The 25,134-nt window shown below is 40.3% G+C and overlaps 1 protein-coding gene across 8 annotated transcripts in view; it reads right to left on the bottom strand.

Annotated features, from left to right (window-relative positions):
• Positions 1-25,134, bottom strand: part of RAPGEF5 (Rap guanine nucleotide exchange factor 5) — a 353,892-nt gene that overhangs the window by 153,123 nt on the left and 175,635 nt on the right. For 6 of the 8 annotated variants that reach the window (XM_032483865.1, XM_032483867.1, XM_032483866.1 and 3 more), the window contains 3 exons: positions 20,714-20,835; positions 19,019-19,187; positions 5,175-5,241 (listed from right to left, as the gene is read on the bottom strand). In XM_032483865.1, coding sequence (XP_032339756.1) covers positions 5,175-5,241; positions 19,019-19,187; positions 20,714-20,835 — 358 coding nt within the window. Of the gene's footprint in view, positions 1-5,174; positions 5,242-17,134; positions 17,152-19,018; positions 19,188-20,713; positions 20,836-25,134 lie in introns of those variants that run through there. The other 2 variants (XM_032483868.1, XM_032483869.1) reach the window with 2 other exon arrangements.

The following is a 25,134-nucleotide window of genomic DNA, read 5'->3' as shown; positions in this document are numbered from 1 at the left end:
AATGTATCCCACCCAACTTGTGGATTCATCAAGAAGGACCAACTAAAGGAATCCCAGCCACTTTATATGTTTCCTGACCCAGAAAGGGTGTAGACAGAGTCCTGAGGAAGACACACCTTAAGGAAAATGGCTTAAGTTTCAAGTGCACGATTACATATGGCAAAGGAGAGGAGTTTTAAACGAGTGGAAGCAAAATATGAGAACAGGTAACATGAGAGGAATGAGAGAGCTGACAAGACAGAGAATCTTGTAAAGTTTGGGTCTTTGAGTTTCCTAGTGTCATGCTTTTGGTGACACAAGACAAAGGGTTATTCATGAAGACCCAGTTCCTTATGCCTCTGTCAGAAGTATTTCCCAAGAGAACTCTATCTAAGGAAAAGATGACATGGGAGAAGAATCAGAGGCCCAAGTTAAGAACAGGCCTTAGTTAATGAGAATAAAATCAGATCCTGTAAAGCAGGATCCCAAACGGGGAAAAAGTGAGACGACGACTTTCACTAGAAAGAATGCTAGAACACACAAGAGGATGAGCTCACAGCTGATGTGAAAACTGGTGGAGTCACGTCACAATTTCTGGTCACTGAGCAGGGAAAAACGTTTTTGTGAAGCTGACAACCTGCTGCAATTAGTTATAATCACCTCTTTTTCCCTAGAGAGGTGCAAAAGGAAGTTCCATAGCAGATTTCTTTTCCTCTAACATTTTCACCAAATGTTATATATCCTAATGTGGCTGTCTGCTTCTTGGGGCTGGTCCTGCTTCAAGATCTTCAAGAACTTACGGCAGTCACCTTCGTGTATAATTTGGGTTTGATTTTTTTAAGCTCAGTGGTATTTCTCAGAGTCTCTTAAGACTCCATGAGAAGGAATTTAAAAAATAACACTCAGAAGCATCCAACACAGAGGTTCCTCATTGAAGTTGGATGAACTGAAGAAAATGAGCAACTGGGAGAAAAGAAGCTGTAACAGAGAAATTTGGACTGATGAAAATTAACTATATCAGCACTGATAAAGAATATGAGGGTGTAAGAGTGTCTAGTTAAATAGTCCCAGACTTAAATTAGACTCTGTTCTCATCCTCACTGACCTCTCTTCCTAAATTCTGTACACTTGATTTGTCATTTGAATTCATCTCTCAAGACATGTCCACTAACTCTTCGCCACTACCACCACCAGGGTACTGATTTATTGCCAACACTCAACACTGTTCTCTTTTACCATCTGAGTGATGGTTGATTTCCCTGGGCCAGGGAGCACAGAGGACCACACCACATGCCCCTTCTGTCCTTTTATAAACACCACCCATGTAACCATGCTATCAAACAGGCATCTAATATGTAAAATTCACAACTTAGCCTAACTCACAACACCGCAGTGGTTTAACAGCTAAACTGTGTGACTAAAAATCACAAACTTCACTCAGAAGTTTGTGTTTTCTTATCTCTATGACCTTCATCATGAAAAGTTAGCCTGAAGTAACAGAAATAGCCTAACATGGTTTGTTTAGGATGTTGATTGTAAGTAAGCATGAGACAGAAGTCCGGAACCAGTTTTCACCTCCTATTTTAGAATGTCCGTATTTCCACTTCCTGCCTTTGGATGCTTCCCAAGTACTTTCTCAGTTCTTTAAAATGCATCAAAGTTTAGCTTATTTCCTAAATTTACTTCCTAAGAACTATGACTTTGAAAGCAGTACTTCATTCGCTGTCAACTCTTCCCAATGCCTAGTTTACCCTGGATTGTAATACAAATACATAAAAGCCATGTCATTGATACTGAACACTTTTTGTCATGTACACTGGAAAAATTCGTATTTAAAACTAAAAAAAAGACTCAGAACTTCAAGGACAGGAACTCGTAGACTATGTCATTCAAGGGCCCTTCTTAGCCTGCTGGCTTCATCAGACTAACAGAAACTCACAGGGAATGAAGAAGAGGTTTCCAAGGCAGCAAGCTGTGTAAGGTAAGAAGATACTAGAAAAGCAGCTAAGATGTTAAGGTAGAAACTACACGGACAACAGAGAAAGCCAGACTGTTTGCAGATAATGATGCCAGTGTTTCTGTAGACTTTACACAATGGAAGGGGTCTACTATAGCCATGTCCTTTCTGCTTAAGCTGAAAACTTCCTAGAGTTTTACTGTTTAGGTTTTGGGATGTTGTCAGGCACTTAGGAGGGAGGCTCCTACCTGAAACTCACCAGAAACGTAGCTAGAACATTTTTATTGTTCGTGTTTGTGTAAACTTAACAACTGTAAATCTGACTGAATTATCAAGGCATTTTTATTTCTGTACATATACTATCTTCTCATGTTCCTTTAATATGAAAACTCACTGTGTTTTCCCCCGAATAGAACTTTAGGTATTATTTTTTAGATGACAGGACCTTTCTCTTTATGAACCTAAGCTGAGACTAAGAAATAAACTATTTAAAAATGGCAAAACCTCCAAGTTTGAGTAAAAAGAGGTGAATGCACAGGACAGTGAACTCTGTTGTGGGAAACTGCTGCCCCGCCACCAGCGCCCCGTAGTTACACAAGCCTTTGAACAGCACTTTCACAACTCTGCGTCACAGCTGCCACTTCTGCTTTCCTCTAATGCATTTAAGGGTCATGGTAGATAGCAACGTTACTTGAATGATATATGCAAACATCTCCCTTCCTGCATGATGTCAACACCTGGACAACAAAGTTTCTCTACCACTGCCGACAGGATTAACTACATTGTGAAGAGGTGAAGCACAACAGTTCCTTCAAAAATGCTTATGCAATGAACAGAGAAATTTTACAACTTAGTCTAGTCCACCACTCAATTTGGCCAAGGTCATACTGTTGCAAGAATTAAGAACCAAGGTCCCCATCCTCAGTTCAAAGATACCCTCACTACTCTGGGCCAATCAACCATCAATTGAGGAAATGAAATTTTCTCCTCTGCCCTTTATTTTCTTTCCTACTCCAGCACCTTCCCTCAATTTATTCAGTCTTTTAGTGTGGAAACTTTTCCAGTGAGATTACCTCAACCAGTATATAGCAAACACTGCTGTTTGTCCCTTCTTTTTAGAGGCTCTCTTGAATTTGACTCTTACGGTACAAACCATTCAGGATTTCCACTTCCTCGCACTGTCCTCTAATCTCCCAGCTGCCCTCTGGCTGTGGGTGCTCCCCAAGACTCCCACTTCCATTCTACTCTTCCACTGACAACCTGGAACTTGTTCCCATAACTTTAGCCCTGATCTTTCTGAGTTCCAGATTCTTATCTCCAGGTGTTTCCCAAATATTTTTACATTCTTATCTCCTCAAACTCAGTATGTCCAAAAATACATCCTCTCTTCTTCCACATATTTTCTCAACTTCCTAAGAGTATCATCACTTTTCCATCCATGCAAGTTCAGAACTTCGATGATCTGACTCCTCCACCTCTACCTAGTCCTATTGATATTTTTAAAAATTCTTTGTGCTCCTTTTGAACTCATTTTTCTTTTGGTTCCCACAAAAACCACCATAAACTAGGTTTCCATCAGCCTCTCAATCAGTCTCCCCATCTCCAACTCATCTTCTTCATTCTTAAACGTCTGCATCGCCATGTTAATCTGCTGTTCCAAAAGTCTTTCACTTTTCTTGATTAGGCCCTTCCTCTCTAACCAGGTGGGTCTACTCACTGTTTTCCCACTGTTACTCTCCCGTTCCTCTGCCTGCACACAATAAACCCCACAGCTAGAGCGCACCTTCCCCTGACTGTCACTTGTTCACATCCTGACTGCCTTCGGTGCTGGTTCAAGTTCAGCCTCTTCAGTGCAGCTTTCTGTCACTGTTCTTGGATTTACTATCTATACATCACTATTTGGGGTGCTTAACTGCCAGTCATTTTATATGTTAATTTTTTGATGTGCTTGTCTTCCTGGTATGGCTGTAGGAGCCACATCTTACGTGTCTTTGCCGTTTCTGAAACTTACCTGATAACTATCACATTATAAAAAAAAAAATGAGGCACAGTAGTTAAGAGAACATGATTATGAAGTAGAAAATTCTGAGTTTAGATCCTGGCTTTGTTCCTTTCTCAACAGGTGGCCTTGGGAAAGTTTCTTAACCTGTATAAGGTTTCATATGTATAAAACAGATAACATGCCTATTTCACAGGGTTGTTGAAAAGTTTAATGTGTATGTCTGTATATACACACACACTCACATACACACAATGTTTAACATAGTATTTGGTCTTTAGTGAGTATTTTTTAAACAGATGGCTATTACGATTTTGCACAAAATAGGCATTCCTCTTTGGTCAATATTTTAAGCTGCAAAGGTCACGTTAAGTATTATTTCATAACATGTTGTCAAGACTGCACTTCATGTGAAGTTTTATACCACTGATCCCTATATTTAGCCAAAAATGACTTTTCTAAGTTACATTCCAGAAGAGTAGGAAACACAACTTTTAACTTTCAAGCTATGCCCAGATGCCAGGACTTGGTGTATGAAACTATATAAGATTGGTTTCATTCCACATACATATGCCAATCCAGCGTGATTTTCAGCAACGGTCATTTTTTAAATGCAGTTAAATAAGAACTAAACAATCTTTGGGAAGGCTAAAAAATTTCCAGAAAGCCCAGCCAATGGATAAAGATTTTATGAGATAGGATTGCTAGAGCCTGTCAAAAACCAGAGCTCAATAATTAGCGACTATGGCCAGCTTTTTCTATGAAGAAGAGTGTAAGTCTTCTGTAACAAATCAATTACCAACTCTAACTAATGGCTTTAAAAAACATAATTAGAATGTTGCAATCCAGTACATTAAAAACTAAAGGCCTGATCTTTGTTGGCTGAGGTAATATTTTTTCCCTAATGAAACATACAGTCTTTTCTCCTTCGTGCAGCAGGTCACAACTTTCCCTAGGTTAAGTCATTCCATATTAAAAAAAAAAAAAAAAACAGATATCATGCCTCTGCTAAGGTTCCAGGAACTTTCCACCCAGAATCTCTATGATCTTGCAGGAGAGGTTGCATCAGAGTAGAGCAAATTAATGCCATTGTCTTCTTTTGCCTTGATTTGGGCCTCCCACAATGATAAGCACGCGCAGGGCAAGTGTCTCTCTACACCACCACCCAAACTGCCTCCCTGCAAAGACCCCAGCCTCATTATTTCTGCACCCCTGGGCAGAGCAACTGCATGGCCTTACCGCAGACGTCAGACGAGCGAGAATTTCATCGCTGCTTTCTTCTGAGTCTTCCATTTTCTGATGAGACCTTTGTAAAACAAAGAACAAAGTCCTCTTCAGTTCTGGTTACTCAAGTATATCTACCAAGTTATGGGGAATACATGGCAAATAACTGCATTATCGTTTAACACATTAGTGAAAGTATTTATGCAAATAACAAGGTGATAATAATGCCACAGGAAGACAACTCTGTTGCACCCCAACTGTTCCTTCAAAATCAATTAACAAGAACCTCTTCACCACACATCAATTAAATCTTGAGGACTGAGTACTGCTCTCCAAATGACATTACAGAATAATCCTGCTACACCAGATTTACAAATACAGGCATGCACCAAGCATAAGTAGATGGCGACTGTCAGGTGGTTAAGTAATGAAATTTCCTCTAAGTCAAAATGAAATCCAGATTCTGAAAATATGAAGCATGAATTTTTCACTACATTTCAGTTTCAGCCAAAACAGATTTATTATGAAATGGTCTATTATAGGCCTAATATGGTGATAGAAATTATGTGGAATCCAACGGCAGAAACACTTTGCTCCTTTTTATGAGACCACAGCCCAGATGAGAAAATTATGCCTATAGTATATAACTAAAAAGATATACAACATATTTCACAGTACAAGATCAGTTTGTTTAGGAAAATCGCCTTTCTAATGTAATTCATGAAAAAACTGTCACCACACAAATGTATATGCTAACATATAAAAAATCTACTTAAATCTTATAAAATTCCTTTTTTTCCCCTTGACTTGGTCAAAGGGAAAAAACAGTTCATTAATGCCCACTGAGTATATGTAATTGTCTCCCAGATCTATTTCCATAAGCAATTCCTTTCAACACCTTCCATGGACTTGCAGGAATTGGTGGTAATTGCCCTGCAGAGCAATGATTGATTTCAATCTCAGAACCTGCAGTGGACCAGCTGGAGCGTTGGCCTTGCAGGGCAGGAGGGCTTCTCCTGGCTCATGGGAGAGCTCAGAAGATGCTCCTTATGAAAGGAAAAGCCAGTCCGATCAATTCTGACATTGGCTTCCTTTTTCTGTAAATGTTATCAAACTCTTTCAAAGGAAAAAAGTCCCACTCTTCAAATCAGAGCAATGAATTACAAATTATTACCTTTATAAGAATTGTATGATACAAGTATGAAGCAGTGCACATGCTGTCAAATAATCATTTTGCAGCAAAGCATCTGAAACGTTACCTTGCTAGTAAACATTTCAAACAACGAATTTTATTATTAAAATGAGGTATTCACAAGGTTTCCATAATACATGAAGTTATACTGAGAAGAGATTTGCAACCCTTTATAACCAAAGCCACCAAATCAGGTATATATGGTTAAGCTGAGGCGATGGAACAGATCTGAGAGGAAATTAGGAGCTAAGGGCATTAGACCAAGAGCACCAAACAAGGGCCTCAATGTTTCGTTGTGTCTGGAGTGGAGCACGGGCTGTCTCATCCTCTCGGGTTTCTTAGACCCCAGCAGGTACCCGGAAGATTAGTTAACGTGCATGAGGCATTTCACACTAGCACCGATTGTCAAGAATGTGTCTTCAGCAAACTGCTGAAAGGAACTCAAAACTCCAAGGGAAGCTCTTGAGTATGACTGATAATGGTTATTTGATGAGTAATGGCCAAGCCGTTGCCAGGTTAGTAACAAATAATTTCGTCTCTGTGCAAGAGAAACTTTCATCGTTCTTCCAGCACAAAACATACCTTGGCAGAAAAGTTTCTTAAGGAAATATGCATAAGAAAGACGGAGTGAGGATCTCTGGAAAGCTATCCCACAGCCCACATCTCATTTTATAACCTCAATCACCACAATTTGTACCGAGAACTCCCAAGTCTTTCTCTAGTCCCTCAATCTCCCCTGAGCTCACTTTTTGTTTCCGTCTGCCTTCAAAGTGGCTCTAGGTGGCAATTCCAGGAACTTTATTTTCACCCACGTGGGGATCTCATAGGCTCCTTAAATTCAATATAACTTGAACTCCTCTTGTCTCCTGTCCTCACTGGTTCTACCTCTTGTCTCTCTGCCTCTCACAACTCAGCTTCACAGTCACCTGCATTCCCCACCTTCCCAGCCACCAGGTCCTCTCAGGCTCTGCTTTCCTACGATCCCTCCCCGTAAGCCTCACTGACAGACCCTCACCTCTGCAACTTGTTTTAACCACTTTCTAACCCACTTGTCTCTGGTTCTCCTTCTGTTCCTGATCTTCTCTACAGGCCAGGATTCTCCTTCCACAACTTGGAGCTGGTCCCGCTCTTCTCCAGAACCTGCAGGAGAGCTCTAGAGTCCAGAAACTCTTTCTGCTGGTGAGTCCCAGGCCCCCCGCCCCAGCTGGCACCCGCACAGCACCTGGCATACTGGAGGGTCTCGGGAGCAGGACTCAGGGGGACAGGCAAACAGTGGGAGAGCTTGAAGGGGGAGGGAAGAGAGAAGGGCAACACTCGACCACCTTGCTTCCTTCCTCACCGCTGTGGCCTCTCTTCAGCTCGATACAGAAAGGCCCAGAAAAACCAGACTCTCCTCAGTAAATGTATTTTTACAAAAGAGGTAAATTCTGATTATTTTATGATGTAAATACACATCAGTGCAACCCAGTCAGACAAAGTTCCCATGTATCAGGTCAATATAGATAATGAAACAGATGGAGCAAGAGAGAATAAAGAAAAGAATCAGCTGTATTAGGTAGGATGCTGTTTTATACAAGGGACTCAAGCATCCATGGATTTTTGGTATCCATGGAGGTCCTGGAACCAACAGATACTGGTTATGATGGTACTTGCATATTTCCCTATTATTACTAAAGGGGGCCGTGCTGCTCAGTGAATAAGAGGGGAAGATAGAAGCTCTGGTTAGAGAAGGGAAACAAAGAAACCCTGGCTGGACTCAGCAGGCAATGGCAGTGACAAGTTGACATAAGGAAGAGAAGACCCCAGGAAGTGACCCCAGGAAGGAAGACCCATCCCTGAGGGTTTGTGCCAGCAAGAAGCTCTGACCCAACAGGCGCCCCCTTATGAATTCTCATAGCTGCTTCTCAAGATCTCTGCTTGCCCATGCCTGACCCAGGAACTCCCCAAGGCAAATGTCGAGTCCTGGTGCCATCTAGGGCAGATGTCTTTATAAGTTTGAGAGGTCTGCAATATCTAAGGGTACCCCTGTGAGGACACAGGGATGGCAAAAGCCTGCGGTCCTCTGCCCCGTCCCTCTAGCCATCAAATAAGACACATCATCATTCTATCAAGCCCACCAAAACAAAGCAAACAACTGCCCTCCCTACAGTCTTCCCCCACTTAATGAATGGCAACTCCACCCTTCCAGTTGGAAATCATTCTTGACCTCCCTCCTCCTTATACTCTACACCGTATCCACCCCCAAATCCCATTAGCTCTTCTTCAAGGGCTATCTCCCATTGGACCATTTTTCACCACCTCTACTCCTACCAGTGTTACCAGAGGCACAAAATCTCTTATCTGGACCCAGGGGCCAGAGAGGTCTTATTAATGTGTAAGTTACATCATGTCCCCCTTCTGCTCAAAATCCTCAACTGACTCCCCATCTCCCTCCGTATAAAGCCAAAGCCTCTACAGGGGCTGACATTCCTGGCTCTCTTTACTCCAATCCAGTCACTCTTGCTTGCCCCTTAATGCTCTTGTCCTGCACTATCCCCTTAACCTAGAACACTGCCCTCACACAGCCACACTGCTTCTTCCCTCATGTCCTTCACGTCTGTCAGCCTCTTGGAGAGGCCTTTACTGACTCATTGCTGTATCACTCATTTCCTACTTTATTTATCTTCATAAGTTTTCCACTGTTAACCAACAGAAATCTGCTTATTTATGAAACCGTCTGTCCTTCCCTTAGACTACAGGCTCCACGGGAGTAGAGATTTCTGTCTTCTTTGTTCATGGTTATGTTCACAACACTTAGAACACAACCTCACTATTGAATGCTTCCGCAGGAAACATTCAATAAATATTTGTTGAATAAATTAACTGAGTGCTTTAAACTTCAACGAATGCTCTGTTACGAACCATCACCCCTAACTACCGCTTTACAGATGTTAGCTTCTTCTCTGTGGTCAGTTCAACTGAAGGACCCTGCTTATACTCAAAAACTATTTCCCTCAGCTCTTCCATCATCCTCCCAGCTCCCTGCAGAAGTCCCTCCTTTCCATGAGTTTCTTGTCATTAAAATCCAACATGAATGACTTTCTTATATCAAATACCAAAGAGTGGGTAACTTTCAAAATATCTTAAATAAAATAAGAGCAACCAATGACCACCCCCACCTTTCCCCTCATCTGTTTTCCCTAAGAAATAATTAGTGCAGACTTGGTGACAGTTCCCAGCCTGGCCAATTCTTTGACAATCACTTAAACAATTCATACTGCAAACAGAGAAGAAGTAGGAAGTTCCCCACCCAAAAAGGTCTCCCAACACAAACTCTCAGCTCTGAGAGGGCAAAATAGTGTGTTGAATTCCAATAAAAGCCTTAGGAAGTGGCACATAAGAGCCATTTTCCGGGCAGTGGAATCTATTTTATACCAATCAGGTCCAGTATAATTTCGAGACACTTGGATTTAACTGATATCCCTGCCAAGGGGTTCCCGGAATTCTCTTAGTGAAAATGCCTTCATGAGAATCAGTATAATGGATTTGAGATTATTCTAATGAAGTTTCTAAAAATGAAGCTTACCATAAATCTCCTACACAAAAGAGAAAATCCCCACTCCTTAATCTGGTTTTGACCAACACATCTGTACCTCAAGATTCAAAAGCACCAATACCATCATAAAGTTGGAAAACCCTACTTGCTTTTCAGTAGTGGAAGGGGTTTCCTGGGATTTCATGATGGAAAGCTGGAAGCATTTCTTACAGAAATATCATCTCAATAATATCACTTTACGGTGTATGTTGATGAAACTTTAAAAATGCCCAAGTTCTCTATCTGTCTCAATACTGAACAGCATATTCACTTAGCTGCCAAGTGCTACCCCTACACACACAAAATGGTTCCTACAGGAAAATGTTCAGTGCACCCAACAGCTGTAAAACAGACAAACATTTGCAGTCTGGTGGTTGGAGGGGAGCAGACTGTGCATAACTGGCACATGCTAATCCAGCCGAGGTGTCGCACACTGAACCTCTAGGCACACCGAGCCAGCGCTACACTGGGCACATGCACGTGACAGAGGAAGCTAGCAATATGAGATGTGTCCTCAGTCAGTTTTCATAGAAGTTGCTATTACTGCCATCCCAGGGGCTGTCATTTATTTGTTTCTGAGTGCTTCTTACATGCACATTACACATCAACCTTTGCATTAAACAGAGATATTCTTGATCAGGACTTTATGAGGGTGGGGAACACACCTGTATCCCAATCAGAATTCTGATGGGAAGAGGATGTTCCTGGGGAACTGGGGGCAGGCCTGTCCACCACCTCCCACCTCAAGCTAGGCTGACGCTCCCTGTCCTCCCCTGCCCTGTTTGGTTTGGAGGGATCTGAGAAAAACACAACTTTTTGGATGGACCTCAGACTACTCCCACTAGAGCCTGGTGAAATTCTAGGGTATGGAATAAACCAGAACCAAGATAAACTATTCAGGAATCTTTCAAACATGATCCCCCAACAAATAGGAGATACACAGCACACACATATGGGGAAAAAAAACACATAATATTTAGTGGGCTGAACAAAATCCATCTTTAAGATACTTTGCCAACACAAGTAATTCAGAGGTGTTTTGGGAGAAGTGGAATCCAAGGTGAGGTTCTGATGGAAAAGGAGAGGCCCTGGAACTCAGCAGGATTACCAGCAAAAGGAAGTAGGAAATGGCAAGAGATAAAGGGCCAAGGCCAGACCAATCAGGGCCTGTCTGCTACTGCTGAAGAGTTTTGGTTTTATGCTGAGGTCCATGAACTCTGGCTGTAAAGCAAATGAGATGGATGGAGAAATAACTAGGAGAACATATAAAATCAAAGGTAGGTTTGGTTTCTTGCCATTATGATTGAGAAAACCATTTGCTTGCAGAAAAAGGACAGCCAGCAGAGAGTGAGGAACTGAGAAAGCAGGAAGGGGAAGTCTCCAAGGAGGGGAGGACCCACAGCAGAAAGAAAAATAAGTCCTGAGCAGAAGGAGACACTCTTCCTCCACCAAGCTGAGAAGAAATGATGTCAAGTCAGTGGACAACACCAGAATTCACATTCTCCTTGGATAACCCAGAGTTCACTCTATACTTGTGGAATGTCAGGCAAGGAAAAGTATCAGAGACATTCTCTCTCAGAAATATTTCCTCGGCCAGATTTAAAAATATTTTTCCTAAGAAATTATGGCCAGCAAGTCACAGGCACCACAAAAGAGAATGTTCCTCAAGGGGCACAGACTCAATGTCTATCATATCCAACACCTACTGAACCCAAGAGGATAAAATGGTGTCGTATCTGACACTCAAGTACTGTCCCACATACATCTTCCCATGGCATTTATAATCTGGACAGGTCTGTTTTGCTTATCAAAGAAAACTCCTGTGACAAAGAATGAGAACTGAATTTTTCTTGGGATCACTGATACGAATACAAAAACCTGTTCAACCCTCTCAAGAGAGGATAATTTTTCACAGCATTAGGCTATTAGCTATGCTTATAGAGGAAATTTACCAAACAGTAGTAAATTGTGAATGTGACAGGTTTTATTAAGGGTCCAGGGTATATAGTTACATATTCATCCAAAATTGAATAAAATTAGTTATTACTGATCTTTTTTTCACATTTTATATTGAGGATTTGAGGATAATGTTTAATATTTAATTAAATAGCTACATTTCAAATGTTTGTACAACCAAGCCTAAAAGTTCAATTTTTGTTGAAATTCTTGTACTATTCCTAAATTGATGTAATCTGATAAAGATAAACCATCTGTTCCCACACCTGGAATAAGCCTTGTCCATAAACAATGGAAATTTTGGAGGACTGAGTGCTTCCTTGGGAAAGAGAATGATGAGTAATAACAAAGACTAAGACCAGCTGATTTCACAGCACTTTTTAGACAAATAATTTAAAGTGATAAATGGAAATTTTCTTCACCTATGATACTAATGCAAAACTTACGCCAAGTTCCATCCTGAAAAATTCTTTGAGAAAAACTAAAGGCATGTTTGTTTACTCATCCAGTATTTCCTCCTCTCCAAAAATCATAAAATGAGAATCTAATTAGGAAAAGTCAGGGAAGCAAAGGGTAGGTTGGGGACATAGGAATGGCAGACTTGAAGTTGCTCTCCCCAGGTAGAAGATGTTAATCTAGCACCATCTCACAGATATTCAAAGATGCCAATGGATTTCTTCTACTGCTTATGTACGTAAGGTAAAAGATAAGTTAGGTGAGATACGGAGAATAAAGGGAGCAGGGGTGACAGGGTAGTGGGAGTGGTAGTGTTATTGTACATAGGGTGCTACGGGGAAACAGGGACCTGAATTTTGGGAGCCATCACTGTGGAGTTGACATTAAACACATGACTGGGTGAGGGAATGACATCGGAGTGAGAGTAGAAAACAAAATCTGAAGACTGAGCTCCAGGACACTCCCTGTTTAGAGGTCAATATGTGTAAATTTATGTTTTATTATAATGCAGGTATGGTGAGGCCAACAGACCAGGAGATAACTGCCACTGAAGAGATAGTTCAAGTTGGGGAGAATTAACATCTTAATAATATTGAGTCTTTCAATCCATAAACATGGATAGACCCTCAACTTTTTTAAATCTGATTTTTAAAATGAAATGTTTGACATACAACTATTGCACACACTTTCTTAGATACCTAAGTATTTCTCAGTGTTTTTTGTGCCAGTGCATAGAAATATAATTTTGTATGTTACCCTTGTAGCCCGTGATCTTGCTAAATCCACTGATTAGTTCTAGTATGTTTTTCATAGACTCCTTGGGATTTTCTACAAATATAACTATGTCATCTGCAAAGAGAGGTGGCTTTATTTTCTCCTTCTAGTTTGTCTACCTTTTCTTTCTTTTTCTTTTCCGCCTTATTGCACTGGCTAGTATTGAAGAGAAGTGATAAGTTAAGGCAATGTATTAGCCTTGGTCCAAACCTTAGCGGAAAAGCATTTGGTCTTTCACTGTTAAGCATAATGCAAGCTATATATTTTACGTAAGGTTTTATCAGATTAAAGAAATTCCCTTATATTTCTAGTTTTCTGAGAATTTTTATCATGAATGCATGTTGAATTTTTTCAAATGCTTTTTCTGCATCTATGGAGTTTATCAGGTTTTTCTTTTTTAGACTGAATCTGATGAATTACATTGATTGGTTGAACCATCCTTGTATTTCTGGGATAAAAACCGTCTCATGATGTACTATCATTTTTATATATTGCCAGGTCCCATTTAGTAACATTTGTTAAGAAAGACCTTTGTGTTTACATTCATTTTCTCTTTCTGAACTTTGTTATAATAACACTGGACTCATAAAAGCTTTAGATTACTTACATACAGTCATGTCTCTTACAAGGCCAAATACAGTACTTTATACAACCTGTTAGTAAATGCCTATTAAGTAAGTCACTCAGCAGAGTATTTGTGACAAGTGGTTATCTTTTCCGAGACCCTCTATTTCCTGCACCTTTTCCTTACCTAAAAATTAAGAAGAGTAAATTCAATTATCTAGGAAATTCCCTCCAGATATAAATGGTTTTGAAGCCAAATTTATGGAATTTAAGAAGTGCCAGCCAAATGGTGACAGGTTCATGCTCAATAAAATCTTAAAGTCCTGATAAAATTAATCTGGCTTCTTTAAGTAGGTTTGGAGGCTTTGATTTAATTAACTGTCACATTTCCTATCCTTTTACAAAGCCCTTTCTGTAGACTACTTTTATAGAACAGTAGATTCCAACCTTGGTGTGCATTAGCCTCACCTTTAGAACTTTACAAAAACTACTGATACCTATATCTCACCTCTCCATCTCAATCCTAATTCAGTAGATTTCAGATTACACCTCTTTATTTTTTCAAGTATCGTGGTTGGAAACCACTGCCATAGAGATCATTTCCAAGTTTGCTTTTTGCCTTTAATTCACACTGCTGCCACCAAGTAGAGAGGCCTGTCTCTTTGGCAAATTATGTCACCTTTCTTGCTTGAGCTTCCTCATCTGTAAAATCGTAACAACAACAGTAACCCAAACTACTGTTTGTATACATCAAATGAGTCACATATAAAATGCTCAGAATAGTGTTCTCCATGTGGTAAGTATACCTAAGTATTAACTATTACTGCTATTTTTTATTATTGTCACTGCCAGGGCATCTTAGGCCAAGTGACCAAGCCATTTGTTCCTCATCTTTTATTAACTGGGGACCCCTTAACATAGAAACAGGTAACAGATCCATATAGCCTCTGTATCTGCTTATTGAGCAAATGTGACAAAAATGTTACTGTCAATTCCAGTAAACTATTTTACTTGTTTTTGCATCATCTATATACAGTCAAGTCATTCTCTTTATTCAGTATAAAGATGATGCCTGGCTTCCCTATAAATTTACAGACGCCTGCAATCAATCTGAGCCTCGCTCCCTCTGGCCCAAGGTCTGAGTTCTGCTGGTTGTGACCCACTACTCCAACCACATCGAGCTGCCTTGTACTGTCTCAAGATGCCACCAATCTTCCTCACTTCATGCCCTACACACAGTCCCATCTACCTCAAGAGCCCTTCTGCTTCTCTGTCTCGGGCATGGGGTCATGATTAAGAAATTCATCTTCATCCTCTGGACTGAGCTTTCCCTAGAGTGGGTTAGTGAGGAACTGAAGGTGAGCCACACCATCCAGTTGAGTACACTGCTTGTTAACAGTAACAGCAATGAACAGGGATGGTTGTTTTAAATAGGCTAGAGTCAGTGAAGTCAGGTTGGGATGCAGTGAGAGGGAGCCGTTTCAGCAGAGGTCGGGGAACTGAACAGGATGTCTGTGGAAGCCACAGCCAGACCTCAGGAGCATCAGCAATGCCAGCAGGTATCCAGGAGGGCACACCCACCAGGCAGGACCACCAGGCACTGATCAAGCCGAGAGAGACAGAGCCAGCTTACAACAGCCCCAGGCTCTGTAGTAACAGCGCCCCCCAGTTTCACTTCAGGGGTCACCAGGGAACTGGCTGCCCACCCACCGGGCAAGATCAGTGGGGATGGGAAAGGGACCACCCTGACGGCAGAGTCCTGGTCTGCGAGGGTCAGGGCCTACACCACTCACCATATACCCAGGGGCTGTCCTGCTGAGCAGCAAGGAGAGGGCGCAGGGAGACTGACATTTTTAACCAAAATATGCTATACAGCTAACTAAAGAAACTCTTAAAATTACTTTGAATAATTTTACTGGATTAAGCTAAAATTTGGGGGCTTCTCTTTTCCTTCCTTCTGGCTCTCTGGCAGGATGGAGGCCAACAAACAATAGAACACTTAGAGAAAAACAAAGACACTACATTTTTCTTTACAGGTCTGAGTATAGCGTGAGTGAAATTTTAGCAATCCTCTACAACTCTTTTAACTGTAGCATAATGTTAAGTGCCCTGTAATTGGTAGAACATGGTTTTATGTACCAGGTTCACAGACTCCAACTAGTCAGAGCACTCCCAGTCCCACCCCTGGCAAGCCGGGAGCTGCCGTAACATAGGCAGCAGAATTTTAAAACAGCCAAGCCTCCTCACAGCCTAAATTCTCAAACAAGTGTGTTAGAAACATGTCTTACTAGCCCTAAGGGAACTGTTAGGTTGCGTTTCCCTACCATCCCAATAAAATTCCCAACCACCCCAATAAAAAAAGAGTTAGGAAAAAAGTACATTCTGGATGACTTGATTCGGCTTTCAGTTTGAATAAGATACCATGACTGTTACTTTTTCCCCTGGGGATAGTACCCTTGACAACGGATTCACTCACTTCTCTCAAATGATCTACTCAGCTTGGATATAAAAGTTATTTTGTATAGAACAGGAATTTTGTTTCTTCAAAGTAGCCTAGAAACTTGCAATGGCTCCATTTCTCCTCTTGCTATAAACATTTTATTTCATATGGGAAAAAATCTGTTTCTTTTTTCTTTTTAAAAAATGTACTTTTAAAGAACAGGAATGTTTTTATACAGAGACATTAAGTAGTTTCCTCACATAATTTTAAAGAGATTTAGAGAGAAGACAGCAAATTAGAGAGACCTAATGTAGAGCTGAATTGACAGACCTTAATAGCCTTCAGATATCAAAAAGTTATTAAAAGAACCACAGGACTGGGTGTTCAGCTCGTGAATGGACCATGTAAGTTAATGACTCAAGATGACTTTAGACGGCATTTCAGTAAAATGGGTAAAAATGAATGGATAACACAGTAGAATGGATAATGTAGGACCAAGAATGACATAAAAGAATGGATTTTTTTTTTGATGCAAACAGCAAAAGAAGTAAGTTACTAAAAGTTAAAGCTGACATAGACTGCAGATATCATGGAAGTTTTGTGTTCGAAGTAGGACTTGGGCTCCCCCTTGAGGGGTGGGTAGAACTTGACCAGACAAGCAAAAAGCAGAATGTCACGAGGACATGAGGGGATAAACAGATGTGGGATGGGGGCTAGAATGAATGGAGATCGCCAGGTTAGAGCCAAAGTTACAATGGGACTGAATGCACTGAACTGTAGGAAGGGCTATGACCACACAGCTGGAAGAGGACAATGTCCCTGGGCATCTTGTCTCTGATCATAGTTCATTCAAAGTCCGGATACCTAAACTTTGGCTTTCTAAGACTGGCCCAAAACATTTTACCACAGCTTAAACGTTGGTTGATAACTCTAAGTATAGAAAACATACATATGTTCTCTTGCTCCAGAAGAGACTTGCAGTGGTTCGGGAATTTTATCTTTTTATAGTCAGTACTTACACTATGGGAGCAGACAGGCCTACAGCTTCCCGATGCCAGCTTTCCCAGAGAAACTGCCACTCCCAAACGTACATGTTCACACCAAAGGAAAAAGGACATACTGCTAAGGCATGGTACAGTGACCATCAACTCCAGAGGCATGACGCTGTGCTCAGTGACCGGTGTGACAAAAGACTGCAAGCAATCTGGAATTAATATTAGGAACCAAAGTTTTAAAATATTTTCATTTTGAGAACCTAGCATTGACTCAGGGTTTCCCTATAACAAGGTCATCTCACTCCCTGGCATTTCAATCTGCTTCTTTCAGTGAGGGGAAAAGGAGTGGGGCTAAACCCATGGGGACTGCTTGTGAGTTTATCTCAGATGCCCTTCTGCCCCCATAGATCTGGGTATGCCCCGCCGGGACTGCGCACACTTCCATCTTGCATCCAGGATGGGAAATGGTTAAGAGCTGCCAGAGAATGACAGTCCCAGAGTCAAAGTAAGTCACAGCCACCACTAGCTTAAGAAGCATTCCACTCCTTAGAAAGCGTGTTACAATTTAGTGAAATGCTCCTTGACTTTTCCTGGGAAACTTCTGACCTATATTAAGAGTACATTACACTAAGAACATTTTCCATAGTTAAACAATCGAGTGATTCATTATATCTGAATTTTGCTTTACCACTGCAAGGTCCTCTATAAACAGCAGTGGTTCCAGCGGCACTGAATTCATAATCATTTCAGAGTCAGTCTAACATTTTTATAGCTTCTGATTGTAACGTCTCAGAAAGGGAAGCTAGAATGACCCTCATAATTTCTGGGCACAAACTCCAGCAGGTGTTAAAAGCATAGGCGTTAGAGCCAGACAGACAAGGATTCAAACCTTAACATTCCACACATCACTTGTGTGACCTTGGACAGGTTAGTTGACTTCTGTGCCTCACTTTCCTCACTTTAAAATAGTAATAACTGCCTTATAAAATTCATCTGAAGATGAAATAACAAACATATGGCATTTAGAATAGCTCCTGCATAAAATGCACTCTCTATAATCAACCTATTAATGTCTCATTAATATTCTGACACTTACATCTTTTCTAAAAGCCTGATTTAACTGTTCAGTATTAATTGTCCTTTTTAAAACAAGAGTAACTCATCTTTGTTATGGTTGTAGGTGTTTCTCCCTGACCTATTTTCTTACCCATGAGATGAGGGTAACACCACTTGCCCTGCTAATCTCACAGAACTGCAAGAGTCATCAGCATGGCAACGGATTCTAAAAATTGAGTATGTAAAAGTTATTAACTGAATTTTTTAATCTGCAGTTCATTACACTGAAATAAGCTTGCCACTGATGATGTAGATAAACACAGGCATGTCAGAATCACCATATCATGACTTGAGTCCTGTTCCCAAACTTCCTCTAACAGATTAATTTTAATTCATTTTAATCATAGAGTGATTCAGCATCTTCATGTGATAATGATTCACATGTTTTAATTTGTCAAATGTTGCTTCTAGATTATTTTCAGAAATGTCTGTTGAGCTCTTTCTTAGGAAAGTCACGACTTGGATAGAGGATAAGATGTCAGTTATTATTTTATTCCAACTTAAGCTAAATCATGTTTATTCCTAATTTAGATCATGTACTCATATAGTGATGACTAAATTAGAAGCAGCATGGTGTAGCTGGCGGGGCATGGACTTCGGGGATGTGAATACCATGTATTCGCTGGATTGAATTTTTAGCCTTACCTTTCTGAACTTGCATCTGAGAAATGGGAACAGAACAATTACTTCTTATAGGAGATGACATTAAAGAGCAGAGCACTGTCCCCAGCCAAGGGGAACGTTCTCTAGGTGAGAATAATGTGACAATAGAACAAAACAGCATGTACTTACAGTTCACAGATGCCAGCTCTACTGGGAATGAGAGGCACAAGCTGCAGTAACAGTTTGACACCATTTTGCCATTCCTCTTCTCTTTCAAATTCACAGTACAAGTAGCTACACTCATCAGATGAAAACTGGTAGAAAACATAGGTATCTTGAAAGTGTAAGTGCTGGTCCACTGTTGAAAACAATAAAGGTGTGGATTAGTTTTTTAAGGTATATCATTTAGAGAGTCATAAACCAAATAATAAATTGAAAGGCCTCCTAATTATTAGGGAGAAGCCAGGGGTAGAACTATAATTAAGTTCATTCACATTCACAATCCCATTGAGTTAAAAAAAGACTTAATGACCAACCTATTCTTTTTACTTGAAGCTCTGGCCAGAACACTCACATGCATTTTATAACTTTTCTGCTGCAGGGACAGGTGAAATCAACAGCAATTCAAAGAGACTAAAAGAAAAAAATTTTTAGCATCCCAAAGCAATGCATTTATTTTTCGTGGTACACAAATACAACATTATGGCAAGTTTTAGATTAGTGGTTCTCAACCAGGGACAACTGTTCCCCCAGGGGGTCATCTGGCAATGTCTGGTGACATTGTGGGTTGTCACAACCAGGGGGTGCTATTGGCATCGGGTGGGTAGAAGAAAGGGAGGCTGCTAAACATCCTGTCATGTCCAAGACAGCCCTACATAATTGAGAATTATCTAACACAAAATGTCAACACTCCCAAGGTGGGGAAGCCCTATTTTAAAAAGAAATCAAGAACTGGAGACATTTCCAAAAAAACATTAACACAAAATGTTTTGCTGACCAGAAACCTGAACCTCCCAAGCAAGCTGCTAATTATATTCCTCAAAGGCAGTGAACTGACTTTCTGAACAAGAGCATCAGGTGCTAGGTGTTACTAACGTTACACCCGCATCCCCCCTCACACCACTCTTTCACAGTGGGACGTGGGGTGTGCCTTTCTGAACCTTATTATGTTCTCTGACCCTCAATACTTATTACCTATAGACATAAAGGGCTCCCAGTGACCAACCAACACCTGCATGACAGAGCTAAGTAAGGAATCCAAGTTGCTTGATTTGTAATTCTTCCACTCCCTGGGCTTAACTAAGAAAAGAGACATCCACCATCTATTTTAGTTTCCCGTTAACATCCATTTTCTTTTTCCTTTTTTTTTTTTTTTAACATTTTTTATTGATTTATAATCATTTTACAATGTTGTGTCAAATTCCAACATCCATTTTCTGTTCTGTTTAAACAGCTAATTTTCATCGGTCGTATTTCTGACTGTTGATGATTACTTAGTTAATTAAAGTGGCATACACATTCTACTCATAAAATCAGTTTCTGATGATTATTCTAGGTACAGCAAGACAAATCACACGTTTAGAGCAACGAAGGATGTCACTGATTTTTAAAAAAAAATTGTGAGCAGAATTTTGAGTAGAGAAGGTAGGGGTAGGGGAAAGCCTCTTATAGGTAGTTTATGAATCAGCAAGTACCTAACGATTTTTATAAAGGGTGTGAGAAGTAATGAAAGATGAGTTATCATTTTTATTTATAAGATAATGCAAATTTTTACCTGCAAAAACAGTTTCCATCTAGATTATAATATCATGTAGAAAATCAAACACATTTTGGTCAATAGCCTAATAACAACGATTCTGTGCCTTCAAAACATGTAATACTAACCTGATGACATGATTCCCATGTCCAGTAGGAGCTGCCAAACCCCTATGGCCATAGATCTGCACTGGACAAAAGGACAGTGTTCCAGAAGCCAGTCTACCAATTCTGATCCAACACAGCTTCTCCTGGACAAAATCAAAGCCATTCACAGTAAGACACTGTTGCCAATCATTAGCCAAAAAAATGGTATTTAATACCATCCCTTTCGTGTGCTTGCCTTTTTAAATGGACAACTCAAATGACATATAGTTCGTATTCATCTTTCAAATTTCAGCTCAAATATCACTTCCTTGCAGAAGTTTAGAATCGTATCTTCTTATACTTTTTCTTCAAATCACCTAACATTTATTAATTACACATCTTTGCAAATGAATATTATCCACTTCCCTCCCTTGAGAATAATTCAGGAGAACAGGGACTAATGTATATATAGCTCATGATTAAACCCCCAAAATTTGAACAGTCCAGGTACACAGTAAGTTCTCTAAATAACTATATTTGAATAAATAAAGGAATAAATGTAGCAGTCCTTTAGAGATAATGCTTCTGCCTTGGCAAGACAAGAACCTCAAGCTGGTGGTGATAAACTCTGGTTCAACCATTTACACATTTTTATCTAGTCTCTTCAAGAACAAAATAGCTCCAAGGTTAAAAAAAATTGGGACCATGGTGAGTGGTAAAGAGTAACAAAACTCTGTATCACTTTTTTTTTTTGTATAGGGTTTTGTTTGCGACTCTTCAACCAGAGATTGAACCCTAATATTTGTCTCAAAGAACAATAAATTTGACTGCTAATCTTTTTAACATAGTCTAAGCAATTCAGACAAGCAGCCTAGATCATAAACCCATAAACCTAGATTGTCTGATGGATTCTGCTAAACATATACAAAAAACAATCAAACAAACTTTATGCATCCATCTTAAAACACACAAGTGTATTCAAAGAATGCCCCAATCTGGGCATTACCAGTAGTATTTTCACATCTACTTCTCCATCTTTATCAGCCTCAGATGAAACACCAAATGAAGAAAACTTTCTGAAATAAGATTTTTCATTTGCAGATATTTCATTGAAACCCACTCTCTCCTACGAAAAAAAGTCACCAAAATGTTTTTCTAAAAAGACGTATCATGGAAATGGCTATCTTTTTTCCTATATTTGTTATTTAAGGACTCAAAGATGCCAACATTTACTTGTATTCCTAAAACAGAAAAGTATTCCCTATCTTTTGCAATTGGCATAGTCATAAATACCTAGAAATCACACAGCACCAACAGTATGAAGAAATGCCATGACATGCTACATTTTCTCAGGTGATGTAAAAATAAGGTAGTAAACATTGCTGCTGAGGTATCTGAACAAATATTCTAGCTTTTGATAAAGCATCACTTCTTTGGGTAAAGATGTGAAAGATACTCTGAGGCCACTCAGGCAATTTCAGATGTACTCAGTTGCATAATAGCATGAAGACATTAGAAAGATTAACAATCAAATAAATGCATGTTTTTTGAAACAAAACAGATTGCAGGTAAACAGGCAATTAGACCAAACCGTCAATATGAACTTCTAATTCTATAGGACAGCTTTCATGTTAAAGGCTTAAAGTGTTAATTCCTCAACACGTCTGTCAATAAGTCAGCATCTTTGGGCTTGTAAAGCACTTTTATCATCTTAACCCTTATTCTGAGAACAATACATTCAGCTCCTCAGCCTGCTGTGTCTGACAACACCTGGAATATGGCAGAATGCAGTAAAACACTTACTCAAACTAAACCGTCAAGTTGCAAACAGTGACTAGACAGATGCGTTGGCTTGTTTGTTCACAGGTGATGGAGAAGTTTCTCAGACCAGGGCTTCTCAACTTTGTGTTTAGTAGGAGTCGCCTGGGGCATCTTGCTAACGTGCCTATTATGACGCAGTACGGCTGGGTGCCACCTAGGAGCCCTCATTTCTAACTGGCTCCGAGGCTGATGCACCAAGTCCCAGTCCCCCAGCCCTACCTTCTCCCTGGGGAGTTCTCACCCTGTTTCGGGGGGCAGGGGCTGAGTCAATAGGCTTCAACACAGGAGCACCATGACTGCTTTCGCAAGTCATCACTAGTTAATAATTGGGCTCCTGCTCTCAGAGCAAGCTACTGTTTCAGTTGCAAATTATCTCTTTCTACCCTACCTCCAATTTATCAAGTTATGTTTCGAATCGCTTTCAACAGTCCATCTGCACCAGGCAAAACATCAGCAGGGTGAGGTAAGCCCTGCCACTAATGTCACCAAAGCAAACAAAATGAGGTGAGCTGCCGCTGCAGTTAACTCACATTCCTTGACTTGCTGACCTGGGCAGCAACAATCCTTTTAAAATACCTAAACCTACAGGGCCGAGGGGAAGGCGGCGGGGAAGACGACTGGAAGGGAGGAATGTGAACACCCACAGCAGCTCTTACTCCCCGCGTATTTTCAGTCTTGTATCGAGTCCAGAAACTGTTCCAAGTACATGTAGATCTGACGACCGCTGCAATACCCGACAGGAACACTGTGATATGGAGGTGACTGGCTACAAGGCCAATGTGACTGCCATAAGAAAACATTAATTTTACTAATCTCTGGAGTTGAAGATTTGGTTTCTCTTGGCCTCCCTCTGTCTCCGGTTACATTTTTAGCAATTAATTCAGAGTAGTGCAGACAGAACCCTCATTTCCAATGTAAATGGAATGGTGGTATTCAGAGACTTATTTGAAGGCTCAGAAACTAGGGTGACTTTTCCTATAGTGCAGAATGAAGGGACAACATTTCAGTTTTGAAAGTAATTGTCATGTGGTACATAGGGAACACTTTGCCTCAATTTACTATCAGACAAATGAAAACGACCCAGCCTAAGCAGTCATATTAGTACCCTGTCTTTAAACCCAGAGCACTAATCGGACCTTAGATTATAGAAGAAAGGAGGTTCTGGCCTGACCTATCAGGAATCTGCAATAGCACAACCCACGCTCTCTGCACGTTCTACTCTTGCAAACCCTAAGTTTTTTTTTCACTTGGGTGGATGGTGCTTTCCCACGAACCTGACTAATGCACACACATCTCCCGATTCTTTTTTCAATCTATACCCATGGAGGCCACAAAGAAACAAGAGTGAGAACAAGGACAGATCCTACACGTAGCCTTATGTGGTAGCTAAAATAAATCCTATGAGCCTGCTCACAACTAGACCCAAAGACTTATACAGACATACCTCGTTTTACCTCACCTTGCTTTATTGTGCTTTACAGATAACGTATTTTTCACAAATTGAAGGTTTGTGGCAACACTGTGTCTAGCAAGTCTGTCAGTGCCATTCTTCCAACAGCATTTGCTCACTTTGTGTCTCTGTGTCACATTTTGTTAATTTTCACAATATTTCAAATGCTTTGCCAACAAGATTATGACTTGCTGAAGGCTCAAGTGATGCTTAGCATTTTTTAGCAATAAAGTATTTTCTAAATTAAGCTATGTATATTGTTTTTAGACATAATATTATATCACACTTAATAGACTACAGTGTAAACATAACTTTTATATGCTCTGGGAAGCCAAAAAATCCATGTGATATGCTTGAATGCGGCAGTCTGGAACCAAACCCACAATATCTCTGAGATATGCCTGTACGTGCAGTTTTAGGTTTTTTAAAAAGGGGGAAGAAATCAGACTTGCATAAAGTTGATACCATCAAATATTAAAAAAAAAAAAAAAAAAGGCTTCATGTGAAGTAATCCAGCTGTCAGCACAGCCCCTCCACCAGCCTGTTGTGTCTGTTTGGCCTGGCTCTAAACTAGTGGTTCTCAGACCCTGGGCTATGAATTCCTTATGGAGGAAGAAGGTTGGAGGTGATCTTGGAGCTTTTTCGAGAGGTTCATGATTCCATATACACAAAAGCATTGTTCGTCAACTGAAGAAATCATGTCTAACCTATATGAAATATCAAAACCCTATATAAATACTAATGCAATAAATTAAATATGGGATATAAAAGTGTTAATTTCACTGTAGTTCTCCCATCTCCACCACAAAGTTGCTCAATGGTGTCTAAGAGTACAGATTCTGCCAAGTTTTTAATTAGAAACAAGTTGGCGGCGTGGGATAGTTACTGATGGGGAAGGGACATGAAAAAATTATCTAGGGTGTGAAAATCCTCTAGATCGTGACGTGGATAGTTACATAGGTGCGGGCAGTAATGGAAAATTCATCAAGCTGTACCCTTAAGATGTGTGCACTTTACTGTATGTCAACTGTGCCTCAATAAAAAGGGGGTATTCTTACACAAATAGGTTGGGAACCACTATCCCCAAAATCCAGGCCATGATGTAATTTTCCTCATCTGTGGCAAACGGAAAAAGAGAAAATATTATCATGAGTTTGTGACAAAGCTAAATTTAGTTAACCTAAAGAAACGT

This window comes from Camelus ferus, chromosome 7 (assembly GCF_009834535.1).
Source record: "Camelus ferus isolate YT-003-E chromosome 7, BCGSAC_Cfer_1.0, whole genome shotgun sequence".
Classification (NCBI taxonomy): domain Eukaryota; kingdom Metazoa; phylum Chordata; class Mammalia; order Artiodactyla; family Camelidae; genus Camelus; species Camelus ferus.
This window is presented reverse-complemented; position numbering and strand designations above follow the sequence as displayed.